The sequence below is a fragment of the Thamnophis sirtalis genome, unplaced genomic scaffold, assembly GCF_051295495.1.
Source record: "Thamnophis sirtalis isolate CommonGarterSnake01/CBP01778 unplaced genomic scaffold, rThaSir2_p1.2 scaffold_7, whole genome shotgun sequence".
In the NCBI taxonomy this organism is placed as follows: Eukaryota; Metazoa; Chordata; class Lepidosauria; order Squamata; family Natricidae; genus Thamnophis; species Thamnophis sirtalis.
The window spans coordinates 23805336-23819634 of record NW_028261387.1 but is presented as its reverse complement, the minus strand read 5'-3'; the positions used below and the strand labels follow the sequence as shown (position 1 = coordinate 23819634).

The 14299-nt window shown below is 33.7% G+C and overlaps 1 protein-coding gene across 3 annotated transcripts in view; it reads left to right on the top strand.

The window, feature by feature from the left end:
• The window catches only part of LOC106544933 (methylcrotonoyl-CoA carboxylase beta chain, mitochondrial), a 35071-nt gene that overhangs the window by 16126 nt on the left and 4646 nt on the right, over positions 1-14299 (top strand). For 2 of the 3 annotated variants that reach the window (XM_087719487.1, XM_087719485.1), the window contains exons 6-13: positions 340-518; positions 2583-2775; positions 3513-3604; positions 8392-8548; positions 10328-10450; positions 11225-11373; positions 12000-12081; positions 14099-14192. In XM_087719487.1, the coding sequence (XP_087575613.1) occupies positions 340-518; positions 2583-2775; positions 3513-3604; positions 8392-8548; positions 10328-10450; positions 11225-11373; positions 12000-12081; positions 14099-14188 (1065 nt within the window). In that variant the 3' untranslated portion in view covers positions 14189-14192. The remainder of the gene's footprint in view (positions 1-339; positions 519-2582; positions 2776-3512; positions 3605-8391; positions 8549-10327; positions 10451-11224; positions 11374-11999; positions 12082-14098; positions 14193-14299) is intronic. The other variant, XM_087719486.1, reaches the window with a different exon arrangement.

Below are 14299 nucleotides of genomic sequence, written 5' to 3'. Positions count from 1 at the left end.
CACAAGTCATTTCAAAATTCTAATAGTCTATGTGTAATTTGGGGTATTAGATCAAACCAAGTACAGATTTCCCATCATTACCAGAGTTACGTGTTTTTTTTTTGTTAATATACTGCTTATATGTTAGCTATTTTTGCTGTAGTGTAAAATTTAGAAGGGAGTTTTGGTTCTGTATCCTAAAATAAAAATCTTTATTCTTGTACTCTGGGGTTTTCTGAAATCACTAAATGCTGCTTCTCCAGAATATGTTACAAAGACAGCATGCCTTTTGAAGTTACTTAGAAAATTAAATTAAATTTCATTTATTTTTTTCTTACACAGCTATCTTGTGTCTTCTAGGTGTCAGTTGTATGTGGCTCTTGTACTGCTGGAGGTGCTTATACTCCTGTGATGTCAGAAGAAACATCCATTGTAGATAAAATTGGGACAGTGTTTCTCGGTGGTCCCCCTTTAGTTAAAGCAGCCACAGGAGAAGATACTAATCCTGAGGAATTAGGAGGAGCCAGTTTGCATGCTAAGTAAACATTAGTTTCTCAGCTCTTAATACTGATTGAATTGTATATTCAGTCATAGGTAGTTTTCTATAATGAAGGTTTGCCTGAAATATACTCAAACAACCGGTATTGAAAAGCATATTTCAAAGCCAGTGTAAAAAGAAATTGCCAAACTGGAACATGTCCAGAGGAAAAATTAACAAAATAGCATGAATAGGGGTTTGTACAAAATGATAATATAATGATATGGTCAACTCTGGTAACTCTGGTGACCCTAAGCTACTTAACAGAACTAAAACCCCAGATACAAAACCCAGTGGATACCCCCGCCCATGAAAGCAATAAAAAAAACCACTCAATGGGCTCCATATCCTCCTGTCTTCAGGGCTTTTTGAAATAAAATCAAGGTAGGAGCCAATTTTATGAGCCGTGGTGGTGCAGTGGTTAGAATGCAGTACTGCAGGCTATTTGTGCTGACTACTGGCTGCCTGCAATTTGGCAGTTTGATTCTCACCAGCTCAAGGTTGACTCAGCCTTCCATCCTTCTGAGGTCAGTAAAATGAGGATCCAGATTGTTGGGGGCTGACTCGTTTCGATAGGGCTGTAAAGCAATCTGAAACAGCATATATCTAAGTACTATCGCTATTGCTATCTCTAAATGGATGATGAGAGAGAGAGGGAGGGAGGGAGAGGGAGAGAGGGGTGGAGGGAGGGAGAGAGAGAGAGAGGGGCCCTTCTTGGTCCCATTAGATGGCCCCTACATAACATATCCTGCATCATTTTGTCTAATCTGAAAAAAAGTGCCTCAGTGAGTGATATGCTAAACCACTTTGGATCAGCCATAGTAGTGCAGAAACAAAGCCAGGATATATTGGTGGGTCTCGTTCAAAGTTTTGACACAAATAATATATAGACAGCTCTGCAGGTGGAGTAGGTAAAGTTAGCCCACATTTTCTTCTTTACACTCCTCTATATAGCCTGAATATTGGGCAACCTATCACTATCTTTCCAACTTGTTCTTCCTTCCTTCCATTGCTTCTCCAAGGGATTTACTGCTTTGAGCTTCTGTACTTTATTATGATGGTCTCAGTACTATAGAAAGGAACAGATTTCCAGCCTGGCACATTATACTGTCTTGTTTGTTTGTTTGTTTAATTTATATTGCCACCTATTCACCCATGTCGACTCAAGGTGGCTTACAGAAAATAAATCATATTTAAAACAATAAAACTAATAAAAAAGAATCAAATAAATTAATATAGTATAATATAATAAAATCACCCCATCCCCAATTATTTCCAATATTCCCAACATCATCCATTCCCTTTCCCCCCTCCTTTTCTTAACTGCTTCCATTCATGTGAATGAACACATCATGAGAATGAAGAACTTCTTAAAGTCCAAACTAAGCTTTGCCAATACAGAATTAATTTGATTCAAATGCATGAAGGCCTCAGTCCCATTACTTGCTTTGAAAAAATTTCTAACTTTTGTGAATGCTGTAATAATGGTAATAGTATTTGTGCAACAATATAGATGCAAAATGTGATTTGGAGGATGCATTGGCATATTCGCTTTGTGTGTTGAGAATGCCTGTAACCAAATACATCTTTCCCATAATAATACATCACCAGTGAAGATCGCTGATGGAGCTGGATAAAAGATGCAGCTGCTTTTAAGGTTCTATAAGCATTTAAATAATAGCTACTTAAATGCAAGCCAAATCACATTTTGTCTTTCAAATCCAGATTGCTCCATCGCCTTATTTGTATGCTGTATTGCCCATAACTGAGTCATACATGAGAAGCCATGTGACTTAGGAAGAGTGACTGGCAAGTTGCCTTGAAAATAGGCATATCTATTCAAATTACTGTATTTCATATAAGCTTTTATATACTGGTAATATTTTCAAATGTGCATTTTGAAGTAGCATAATGAAAAGTAATATTTAATATTTTTATGATTCTAGCTGTTACTTAAATCAGATCTTCATTTTTCATGCTTTCATTATTGATACTAATATTTTAATGGTTTAGCCTGAATGTTGTATTTTATACTAGTTATATATAACGGAAATCTCTCTTTTAGGGTCAGTGGCTGTGTTGATCATTTTGCATCTTCTGAAAAAGAAGCATTTGAATATATTAAAAATGCTATTTCAACACTGAATTATGTAATTCCCATAGAAGAGATTCTAGAATTTGATAATCCCTTGTATGGTGATGATGACCTCCTAGGACTTGCACCACAAGATTATAGTTACACATTACATATAAAATTGGTAAGAATCCAGTTGCAGGTCTGAACACAGTTAAATTGATTTACCTCATTCTGATATAGAAAGACTGAGCAACCTATTTGGGCATCTAAATCAGTGATTAAAACAGAAGTCTTAAGATCCTTAACCTGCTTAGATCATTTATGGAAGGTATTTTATTGCTGAAAACAATAACAATAGCTAGAGCATTTTAAAATCTTAACAAGTTTTATTATAGTATATTTTTTGTGGGTCAGAGTCTATTTCATATATGAAGTGGAAACCTATATTTTCACATATACGTTTACTTTTCAGTGATGGTTATAGTATATATCTCAAAAAGCTGGCTAAGATTCCAGCGATGTTATACTTTAAAAAAAGTGTTTAGGGACTTATTAGAATTTCTATTAATTTTGATGTAACAGACTAGTGCCATTATCATTAATGGCAATTATATTTTAGTTAATTAATTTTTCAAGATTTTTAAAACACCCATATCCCTCAAAGATGACTCTACATTAAGTGTAGATATTCTGTTGAGAGGTGATTTAATTAATTAAAAGAAGGATATTCAGGACTGAAAATAAAATAAAATTCTGAGTATACATTTGATGCCTAAGCATCAAATTAAAAAGTTATAAGTAATTATGTATTTGATTTGATTTTCCTATCAAAAAAAATTGAAAATGAGCCAGTATTTTTTTTAATTGAAGAAAAGTGACTTCATGCTGATTTTTCATTTCTTTAACAATATTTTACAGATTCTGAGTCGGATAATAGATGGCAGCAGATTCCAAGAATTCAAAGCTAATTATGGTATAACTTTGGTAACAGGATTTGCCTACATAGAAGGGTGAGAGGAAAAATTTGAAATAGCTGGCCGGGTTATTTTAACAATTTTTATGAATGCATTGTTCAAAATAAATGATTTTATTTTATTAACCATAATTGAATCCTTTTACTCAGATAACCCCAGTATTGTAATATGTGCATATTTCAGATGCTGAAATCCTAAGCATGCTTATACTGAGGTAATCATCTTTGAACTTTGCAGGATTTACTTCTGAATTAAGTTTATAGAATTGCACTGAAAATAATTCTACTGAATAAGAATCAGATGTACTTTATCTTTGTGAAAACATGTGTCTGTAAAAATCATATATATTCCACTTTTATTATTATCTTAATTTTAATTGCTGCCAAGTGTTATTTCGTTTATACTTTTTTAGGCTGCAAGACCTTTCTTGATGCACACTAAGCTCCTTGCCCCTTCCAACATTTAAAACCTTCTTAATTAATATTTTATTTTTTAAAAAAATTGGAAGCTTATGTGCTGCAAATTACTTGCAGCATCCGAAAATCATCTTCAAAAATGAATATTTTCTGAACTGAAGCCCTATAAGCTTTCTTAGATCAGAGGTGTTTATAGTTTTTCAAACTGGAGAACCCGTTAGTTTGAAAACAGGGAGAGAATAAAGATCTCGTGATAGAAAATTCACTCAGCTGAAGTGACCTTTTATTTTTGTCCTTAGTTTTTCATGGATCTTAATCAAGTTCCAATATATCTAAAGGATTCTTCTGAATACAGATTGAAAAACACAGTTTTAGAGTTAGGGTTAGGGTTAAAATCATTGGGTAGTTGCAGTCCTCTGTGTATTATTGTTGTTTTAATTCCTAGAGAAATCTGCTTTTTCATCTTCCCTACAACAATATGTTTATTGCATATAATATGTGAATTCTGGGCATCTGGCCAGAAAATGCTCAGCTCCATCCAGGCAGCCTGACTACCCCGAATTAAGGGATTACAGGGTTGTAAAAAGGGAAAGTTTTTTTTTAATGGTATGTGAGTGTTAAGTAGACTATCATGGATGCTGTGTGTTTGCATTAGATACCACAGTACTAATAATGCATAACAAAGTCCTCTTCCACTCTTTCTCCCTTAAAAGCTCAATTTGTTTTTTGAAGTATTTTGTGTGAAAAAAGTATTCTTCCTCACTGTATTCTTCAGTGCTGCTTGATTATGAGTATTCATCTAGCCTTAAATTACTGAGTAAAGAAGGATCTTGACAAATACTAGTAAGATTTTTTCTGCATACAATACAATACAATACAATACAATACAATAGCAGAGTTGGAAGGGACCTTGGAGGTCTTCTAGTCCAACCCCCTGCCTAGGAAGGAAACCCTATACCGTTTCAGACAAATGGCTATCCAACATCTTAAAGACTTCAAGTGTTGAGGCATTCACAACTTCTGGAGGCAAGCTGTTCCACTGATTAATTGTTCTAACTGTCAGGAAATTTCTCCTCAGTTCTAAGTTGCTTCTCTCCTTGATTAGTTTCTATCCATTGCTTCTTGTTCTACCCTCAGGTGCCTGCAGAATAGCTTGACTCCCTCTTTTTTGTGGCAACCCCTGAAATATTGGAACACTGCTATCATGTCTCCCCTAGTCCTCCTTTTCATTAAACTAGACATACCCAGTTCCTGCAACCGTTCTTCATATGTTTTAGTCTCCAGTCCCCTAATCAACTTTGTTACTCTTCTCTGCACTCTTTCTAGAGTCTCCACATCTTTTCTACATTGTGGTGACCAAAACTGAATGCAGTATTCCAAGTGTGGTCTTACCAAGGCATTATAAAGTGGTATTAACACTTCACGTGATCTTGATTCTATCCCTCTGTTTATGTAGCCTAGAACTGTGTTTGGCAGCTGCTGCACACTGCTGGCTCATATTTAAATGTTTGTCCACTAGGACTCCAAGATCCCTTTCACAGTTACTACTGTTGAGCAAAGTATCACCTATAGTGTACCTGTGCAATAGAACCTTACTCTTTTCACCATTGAATTTTATTTTATTAGATAGTGCCCAATGTTCAGGTTTTTCAAGATCCTTCTGTATCTTAAGCCTGTCTTCTGGAGTGTTGGCTATTCCTGCCAGCTTGGTGTCATCTGCAATTTTGATGAGTTCCCCATTTATTCCCTCATCCAAATCATTGATGAAGATGTTGAAGAGTACTGGGCTTAAAACAGAGCCTTGGGGTACTCTACTGCATGCTTCCCTCCATGTAGATGCAGTTCCATTGAGGACTACACGTTGAGTGCGGTTGGTCAGCCAGTTATGAATCCATCTAGTAGTAATGCTGTCTAATCCACATTCTTCTACTTTATCTAGTAGTAGGTTATGGTCTACCTTATCAAATGCCTTACTGAAGTCCAAGTAAACTATATTGATGGCATTCTTCTGGTCCACTAATTTTGTCATTTTGTCAAAAGAATGCAATAAGGTTAGTCTGGCATGATCTGTTTTTGACAAACCCATGTTGGCTTTTTGTTATTACTTTGTTTACTTCTAGGTGTTCGCTAATTCGCTGCTTGATTATCTTTTCCAGAATCTTTCCTGGTATTGAGGTCAGGCTGTGTAGGTCTGTAGTTTCCTGGATCTATTTTTTTTTCCTTTTATGAAGATGGGAATCACATCAGCTCTTTATAACTACATAACATTGCAGCTTTGTAAGTCTTTCATAACATTCATTCTTACAGTATTCTTCAGTATTCTTACATATACAGCCTCTTTAGAATGAAATATAGTATTGGAGAAAGCTGGATTTTTTTTCTAAGTGTAGTGATGTTTTGTTCATCTCTGTTTTAGTCCATTCGGGTAAATAAATCATGTAGATGATATTGGGCTACTCCTATTTTAGCAATTTAGTGATACTGTATTCTTATGTAATACTGTAAAGTACAGTTTCTTGTGCAGAAAACCCAGTCTATAAAACCAGCTGTTTAAGGTGAGTTTAGACCAGTATGTATTTATAATGTAACATGAAAACAACCTAAAGAAATTCTCCCAGTACAAATACATTGTAAAAATTAAACTTGTCCCAAGCAACGTTTTATTTCTTTAGAAGTGTTAATAAGGCTATTCTCATAAGCCCTCCAAACCTTTAAATAAATATTTAAATTTAATTTAGTTTCTGAAAGAGTTTTTTTTAGATCTTAATACTTTCTGATAATATTAACCTGATTTTGAAATAGGGCTAGAAAGTAAATTATTTTATCAGGATTAATAAAGCATACTGCAAATTTAAGTTCCTTGATTTCCCCAGTGGTGAAAATGTACCATATTTTTCGGAGTATAAGATACACTGGAGTATAAGACACACCTTAGTTTTTTCGGAGGAAAATGGAAAAAATTCTGCCTACCAAGTATTCATTTTTATACCCATAACATCAGAAAAGCAAGCAAACACAATAGAATAATAAACACTTTTTGCCACTTTTTTTCTTTCCCCAGGCAGGCCCAGAAACTCTAAATAAGCTTAACTAGAGTCTGGGCATGCAGCCAAAAGCACTTCACACCTATGCAACAAAGCTGAATCAAAAAACCAGTCCAGCATTTGCCTGAAGGAAACCCTTTAGAAAACTCAAATAGCTGATAGGAAAAATCCCTACCTTGCCCTTAAAGGAATTATCCCCAAAAGAATAGAAATCTAGTCACAGAAACTCTCTGCCTTGCCCTTGAGAGGATTATTTCCCAAAAATAGAAACTGGACAAAAGAAGTACCTTAAGGCAGTCTTCAAATCTTTCCTCATGGGATTCTTCCAGCTGGAAGGAACCTGGAAATTTTTCCAACAGTATGCTGCAGTAAATCGTTAGCACCTCATTAAGGCTGAAAAAAAGCTTCCAAATGGAGTATAATACGCATCCAAATTTTCAGCCTGTTTTAGGAGGGAAAAAATTGCATCTTATACTCTGAAAAATACGGTAATTATTAAGATATTTTTTAAATGGTTCAGCATAAAAATAAGTTAGGGCAATACTTGTTGCTAAAAATGCACCAAGAGCTTGAAATCCTGTAGCAAACACATTTAATTATTTCCTGTATCGGTACTTGAAACTGGCTTGTCTGTATTTTTTTGTATAAACATCACACCAGTAGATACTTGTGTTTCTTTTATGTATTCATCCTTTGATGAACTATGTAGTGTTTACTGAATAAACAACTTTGCAAAAATATAGCCCACTGCATTGTTAGCCCCCAAACTAATTTGTGGGCAGATCAGACATATTTTCAGAAGTTTTAGTTAATGGTTAAATTATTTAGACCTTTTAGCCAAGTAGTCTAAATAATATTTTTCATCCTTATTTTACAATTATATTTTTATTAAAGGATATATTAAAATGTACATGTTATGTTATTACTTTAATATTTAACAATTGTAATTGCTTGTACTTCATAATTTCTTCCAAGAAATAGTCTTATCTTAAAACACATTGAGGGATTTTTTAAGAATCTAGTTTTTTCCCCTTTAGTATTTCATGTCATTGCCTTTTCTAATGTTTCAGCTGCCTTTGCTTGTTATATTTTGCTTAATTCTATAACATTGAAATAAATGCAGGTCTAGCTTTAAAAAATTACAAGGTCCTTTGGCTTAGCTCCACAAAAGGTATTTTTTTTAAAAATAAATAAAAGTAGGGTTGATGTGAAATGAAAGAAATGCATAACATTTTCTTTAAATGGCTTTTAAAATGACTGTTAAAAGGTAATTTTATTAAATGTTTAGAGAACATTTGCTGTTCTGACTTCAGGATGGTCAGTGTCCTTACAGTACAGACTGTATTTTATGGTTTTTTTTTAGTGAACTAATTGGAATAGTGGCTAACAATGGTGAGCTGACACACAATGCTTCTCTGAAAGGTTGCCACTTCATACAGCTTTGTAGCCAAAGAAACATTCCTATTCTGTTTCTCATGAATACTGTTCCATGTACTGCAGAGGCAACCAATCCCATACAGGTAAGTAACTAATATAGAATGCATTCAGATGGCTCTAACGTGGAAGCTTTATTAGTTCAAAAGATCAGAGTCTTGATAGTGAAGAGCAACAATCTTAACAACCATTCTAGATCACCACTGCCCCAAGTAGTTGAGAAAAAGTTAATATCTATTATGACAAGTAGGAGTAAGAGAAAGAGACCTAGGATCTTTTAAACTAAGTTCCAAGCAAACTTTGGCTCAATACTGATCAGGTTTCCTTCAAGAAGAATATAAAAAAGGTAAAGCTTAGCTTCTCACTGTGATTTCACACATGTGTTCCTATGGATTTCTTGGGAGCAGTATGGAAATGGTTTTTCCACTGCCTTTGAGAATGTTTTTTTCTTTTTCTAATTTGTCCTACAGCTCTAGCATACCTCTCACCATCCTAGTACTAACCAGGTCAATCTTTCTTTACATGTATAAGTCAGTTAAGGTCAATTAGGTACTGCCTAATTAGGTACACCTAGGTACATCTAGTTAAGGTGGACGTTATGGATTTATTTTCAAGACCATGTTCACAGTTTCTATTTTTTCTTTTAGTATAGCTATATATAATTGCAACAGGCAGGAATTCTTTGTATGTTGGCATTTCTCTCAAAATCTAAATCTGAAAACGAAAACCTAGGCTATTTTTACTTGACGAACTGAGGAATGGTGAGATATTATTGTGAAATATTTGACAGGATGTTATTTGGCTAGGAGAGACAAGTGGTTTGTAACTAGTGTTAAATCAATACATTTCTTTATAACTTTTAGCAAACTGGTTGTCACTTTTGATAGTTGTAATTTCTAAGAGAAATGAAGGGAACAACAGAAGGAGCTTCACATTTAATTATCCTGAGATACTACATCATGTCTCTCCTGTGGAGCTCTAATTCATTACTGCTGGATTTTCTATTAAAATAACTATTTATTTCGTTTGTATGCATCTCAGTCACTTGATCACTGTAAGTTTCTTTTACATAACCATACATATATAAATAACAAGGGATATTCTTGCCCATGACCCAAGAAACCAACATCAGTGATCTTATTCTTTTTCTCAACTGATCTTGCAATGCTTTGTCCATGTTTAGCCTGGGTGCTCACTTTTTTCCATTCCATTGTCTATGAAGATTCTCAGTCATCCAGGTCATGGTTGGGCCAAAGGTGCTTATTCAGGAAGTAACTGGACTTTCTGGTTTTTACTTTGAAGACGTTTCACTTCTCATCAAAGAATGAGTTGAAGAAGCTTCTTGGATGAGAAGCAAAAGGTCTTCAAAGAAAAATCAGAAAGTCCAGTTGGCTCTAGAAAAAGCACCTTCGACATTCCCTTCCATTGATTTAACAGCACTTTATAGAAAAAGAAGGATGCATGAATAGTAAACACAATTTATGTTTCTAAGATGAAAATTGTAGTGCCAAGCTGGAAACATAAGAAATTATATATTTATCTCTAGTGATTATTCACCAGGAATATGGCTTGGATTTGTTTTGAAAAGTCATACCTTTTTATTTCTTGTATTTGTGCATGTAGATGTATGCATGCTAGAAACAAATAAACTGATGAATGATTAGATATTAACGGGAAATATTAACAGGATGGTAGGAGAGAGACATTTTCTGGCATTTTATTTTTATTTGTTTGCAACTTATTAGTCTATTCCAAATCAGAACTAATTGAGCAGTGTAATCAAGTGAACTTATAATTAAAAGGAATAAATAGAACCTCCCTGTGTAAAAATAAAATAACTCTCAATTGTTTGCATTTTCAATTAGGCAGAAGATCAAGCTAACAGGTTAAAGGCACAGGCCTCCATGATGGCTGCAGTTGCCTGTGCCTCTGTACCAAAGATAACATTTGTGATTGGTGGCTGTTTAGGAAGTGAAAGTTATGCTATGGTAAGATGCTGGACATCCTGGTTTTTTTTGGGGGGGAAGGGGTGCTGATCTGAGGTTTCTTGCCCTTTGGTTAGAAGTCCTTTGATTAAAAGTATTCTTCAGACCTGATGATATTTTAGGTTGTCAGGATATTATGTGTGAGAATCAGCTTGCCTGTCCTAATCACCAATTCCAAACAGTCACAGCACAGCACTTTTTACTAAATTAACAAATAGTCTCTATCAAACAATAAAAATAATGTAAAATAACTGATATGTTGGTTTTCAGTAGCTTTGCAACAGTTAATAACTTAGAAACAAAAGTGAGATTTGACATGAGCTCTCTCCTTTTTTTTTAAGAGCTTCATGATACTTTTTCATAAAATATACAATTAATTAATGCTATAGTTTTTGCAGTCATTTTAGGTCTGTAATGTAGAACCTGTTAAGTATTTTCATGCAATTATTAAGATAAAAATTACATTTCTGAAATTAAGATGGTGATGAAATGGATGTATCCATTTAATATCCTTAAGCAGTAATATGGAAGTGGTTTGCCATTTCCTTCTTTCAGAATGTTTTTGATTTACCAATAGGTCTTGCATCCTTGCTATTCTTGGATATCTTCCATCCATGTACTGCCAACCCTGATCCTACTTAATATTTGAGCCATGTGCTGCCATTATGTTTCCCAGTCTTTCTGTGACTTTGTTATCCATAAGTCATCAGTTTGTTCAGCTAACTTAAAATGAGCTTTGTTCTGAATTCATTGCTTTTATATTATTAACCTTTTCAGTGTGGAAGATCGTTTGATCCAAACTTTCTGTTTCTTTGGCCGAATGCAAGAATTGCTCTTGTGGATTCAAGACGTAGTTTCACATTCAAACAGCTATGGAACAATAACAATTCAGAACCAGAAATAGACTTAAAAGTATTAAAAGAAAAGTAAGTGTATTAAAACATTAAAGCATTGCCATTACAAATTTATTAATGCTACATTTCTATTTGCATTTTAATGTGAAACTTCTAAACTTTAATCATTTGAACTGTCTTTACTGCATCTTTTGTGCCGAAAATGCTTTGGCAAAGTGACTATATTACAGATGGACAGATTTCGGCAGTGAAGGACACATTTTTAGTTGTATTTTGGAGAGCATTTATGGATTGAGGAACTGATGACCCAAAGAACTCGGTGCAAAATAACTGTTTATGGTGGATTTGTCATTTCATGGTGACCTAGACAGAAACAGATCTGGTTCGGTCTATATATTCTAAAATAGCACAGACTGTTTTTAACTCGTAAAGTTAACTTTCAAAAACCACCATATGTTACCAGAATCAATGTGGTGTAGAAGAGAAATAGAATATTTCAAAATTCTCCAGAACGATACATTTCCACAACAGCGGGTTTTGCACATATCTTAAGATCAATCTTTGCTTCTCATTCTTGAAAAAAACCCTGTATGTTGTCATTTGTTCATTAAGCACATAATAATTCCATACAGAACCTTTATTTATATGAATCTGAAGATATAACTATGTATCTCTTTCAAAAATTCTTATATTTCCAGGCTGCAAAAGGAAAGTAATGCATTTTACTCTTCTGCCAGGATCTGGGATGATGGAGTAATCTTGCCCCAGAATTCAAGGAAGGTATGCACTAAATGTGTGTTAAGGACGTTTCTTTCTTTTTGTTAATTTATCTCCAAAAGCTCATTTTTAAAATTGCAGTTTATTTTTCCTTTTAAAATCATCTGTGTCATTTTAGTTTGTTAATCTTACCAGACTAACTTATCCATTGCTGTACATTGAGCAGTATTCACAATGCTTCTTTTTACAGACAAATCTTACCATCAGTTGCTTTCTTAGATTTAAAAACAATATGGAGATCGTGAAATCTATCTTAATTTGGACATCCTTTGGATATGTTAGTCTTAATTCTTATTATCTGATCTATGGCCATGTCTGTAGAAGGTTTGGAAATGGATACCTATACTTTCAGGAAGCATTGTGGTTTGAAAAGTCTAATTTATAGTATGTTTCCTTCTTTATTTTATTATTAATCAATGTTATAAGCTTGGTAGAGATGATGATTTTACTTTGTTGATAAAAAGTTTCAAAAGATTGCCCAGTTTGAAAAAAAAAGCTTCTGTAGAGTAGATTAGTAGACTATCAGTAATCAGACTAATCCTCCTTATGTTCCTAGTTTGTACAGCTGGAACATTTATCCCTTCTATCAAAGTACCTTTACTACTGTTCTAAGGAAAGACAAATATGTGTCCTTTTTTGGATTTTCTTGTTCCAAACCCAGAAAAGCAGGAATTCTGAAAATCTTGTGAAAACCTGAAATCACAAGATATAACTGTGCAATAATCTTTCATATGATGAAGATTATAATGAAACATTCTTTTAAAACAATAAAATCCTTTAGGTTCACTCAGGCAAAATGGATAGCAAAGTATCCAAAGAGCAAAACAAAAATCAAAACACATACACAAGTAAATAATGCTTTGTTAAGAATTACTTTATAATAATAAAAGTGACAAAACAAATAGTTTTCTTATCATGTCTGCAGAAAGTCAGCAATTCTGTTTGAGGTAACTCAATCCCTCAATCCCGCTATGCATAGGTTATTTAAAGCATCTATTAGTTAAAGTTACTTGGTTTCATTTTTAGTTGGAGTCAAAGTAACAATATCAATGGTACCTGGGCTCGGAGATTAGTTATATGGACTTGGTTATATAGACTGAAGAGGTATACAATGTCCCCGTAGCTGTAAGCACAGCCAACTAGGTTTTAGATCTACATCCCTTCTAGTTGATCAAGATTTTTGAAAAGATAAGCCATTATTGGATCCAGGTAGTGATGGGTTATCCTTGAAGGAAAGAACAGTATGGCAGTAGTGTATCCATCATGACTTTTCTTCTGTTTTAAAACTACATTTAATGGAGTACATTTTTATAATGGAATATCAGAAGATAGTGCCATTTGTTTATGCAATATTAAAATGTAATGGATATTTTTCTGTGAAAAAATATGGCTCATGTTGGTGTCATGGTGAGAAACATTAGTGTTTCAGAGAATGTAATAATCAGTAATGTGAAAACCCTAGACAAAAATTGTCTAGGACTGTTCTATTTGTACAAACCAAAAGTTGTTCCAAATATCTGAATTTTGGGAAAAGGTTCTTTAAGACATTAATAGTATATTCTGTAATACAGAATTATAGGATTATCTTAACTTCATATGATCCTAAAATTCTCTGTTAAAATTGAATATTGATTTGGTTCCTATTAAAAAATTGAAAAAATGTGTTTTCCTCTATAAATAATAGCAAATGTATACCGTACTTATGTTATCATCCAAATAATTATCATGCATCCGATTTCATATTTCTAATGTTTGTGCTACTGGTATTGACCACAGAGAAATGTATATGATCTTTTCATATTAATATGTATTAAATATATATGTTAATCTGTGAATAAAATGCAGCATTTTTTCACTAATTTCAACATGTCCTATATTGTTTCTTTCCTGAGATATCCATTCTTTCTCACTGGCACGTAGCTTTGATAATGCACATGGAAATGTGTATATTATCCTACTTTTTCTCTCCTGATCTGAATTCAACTTATTATCACTGATACTAATTTTTATCTTTTGACAGGTTATTGGACTATGTTTAAGAATTATGAAGCAACAAAGAAACCGGATAGTGTCCATGCAACAATCTTCTTTTCCTATCATGAGAATGTAAGCAAGTAAGTTGGCATATAAATAACTGAGTTTGTGTATCAGATTGGACTGATTCCAAATAATAATATATTAAAGTTGTCAGTAAAATACCATTATGGCATCACTATATAAA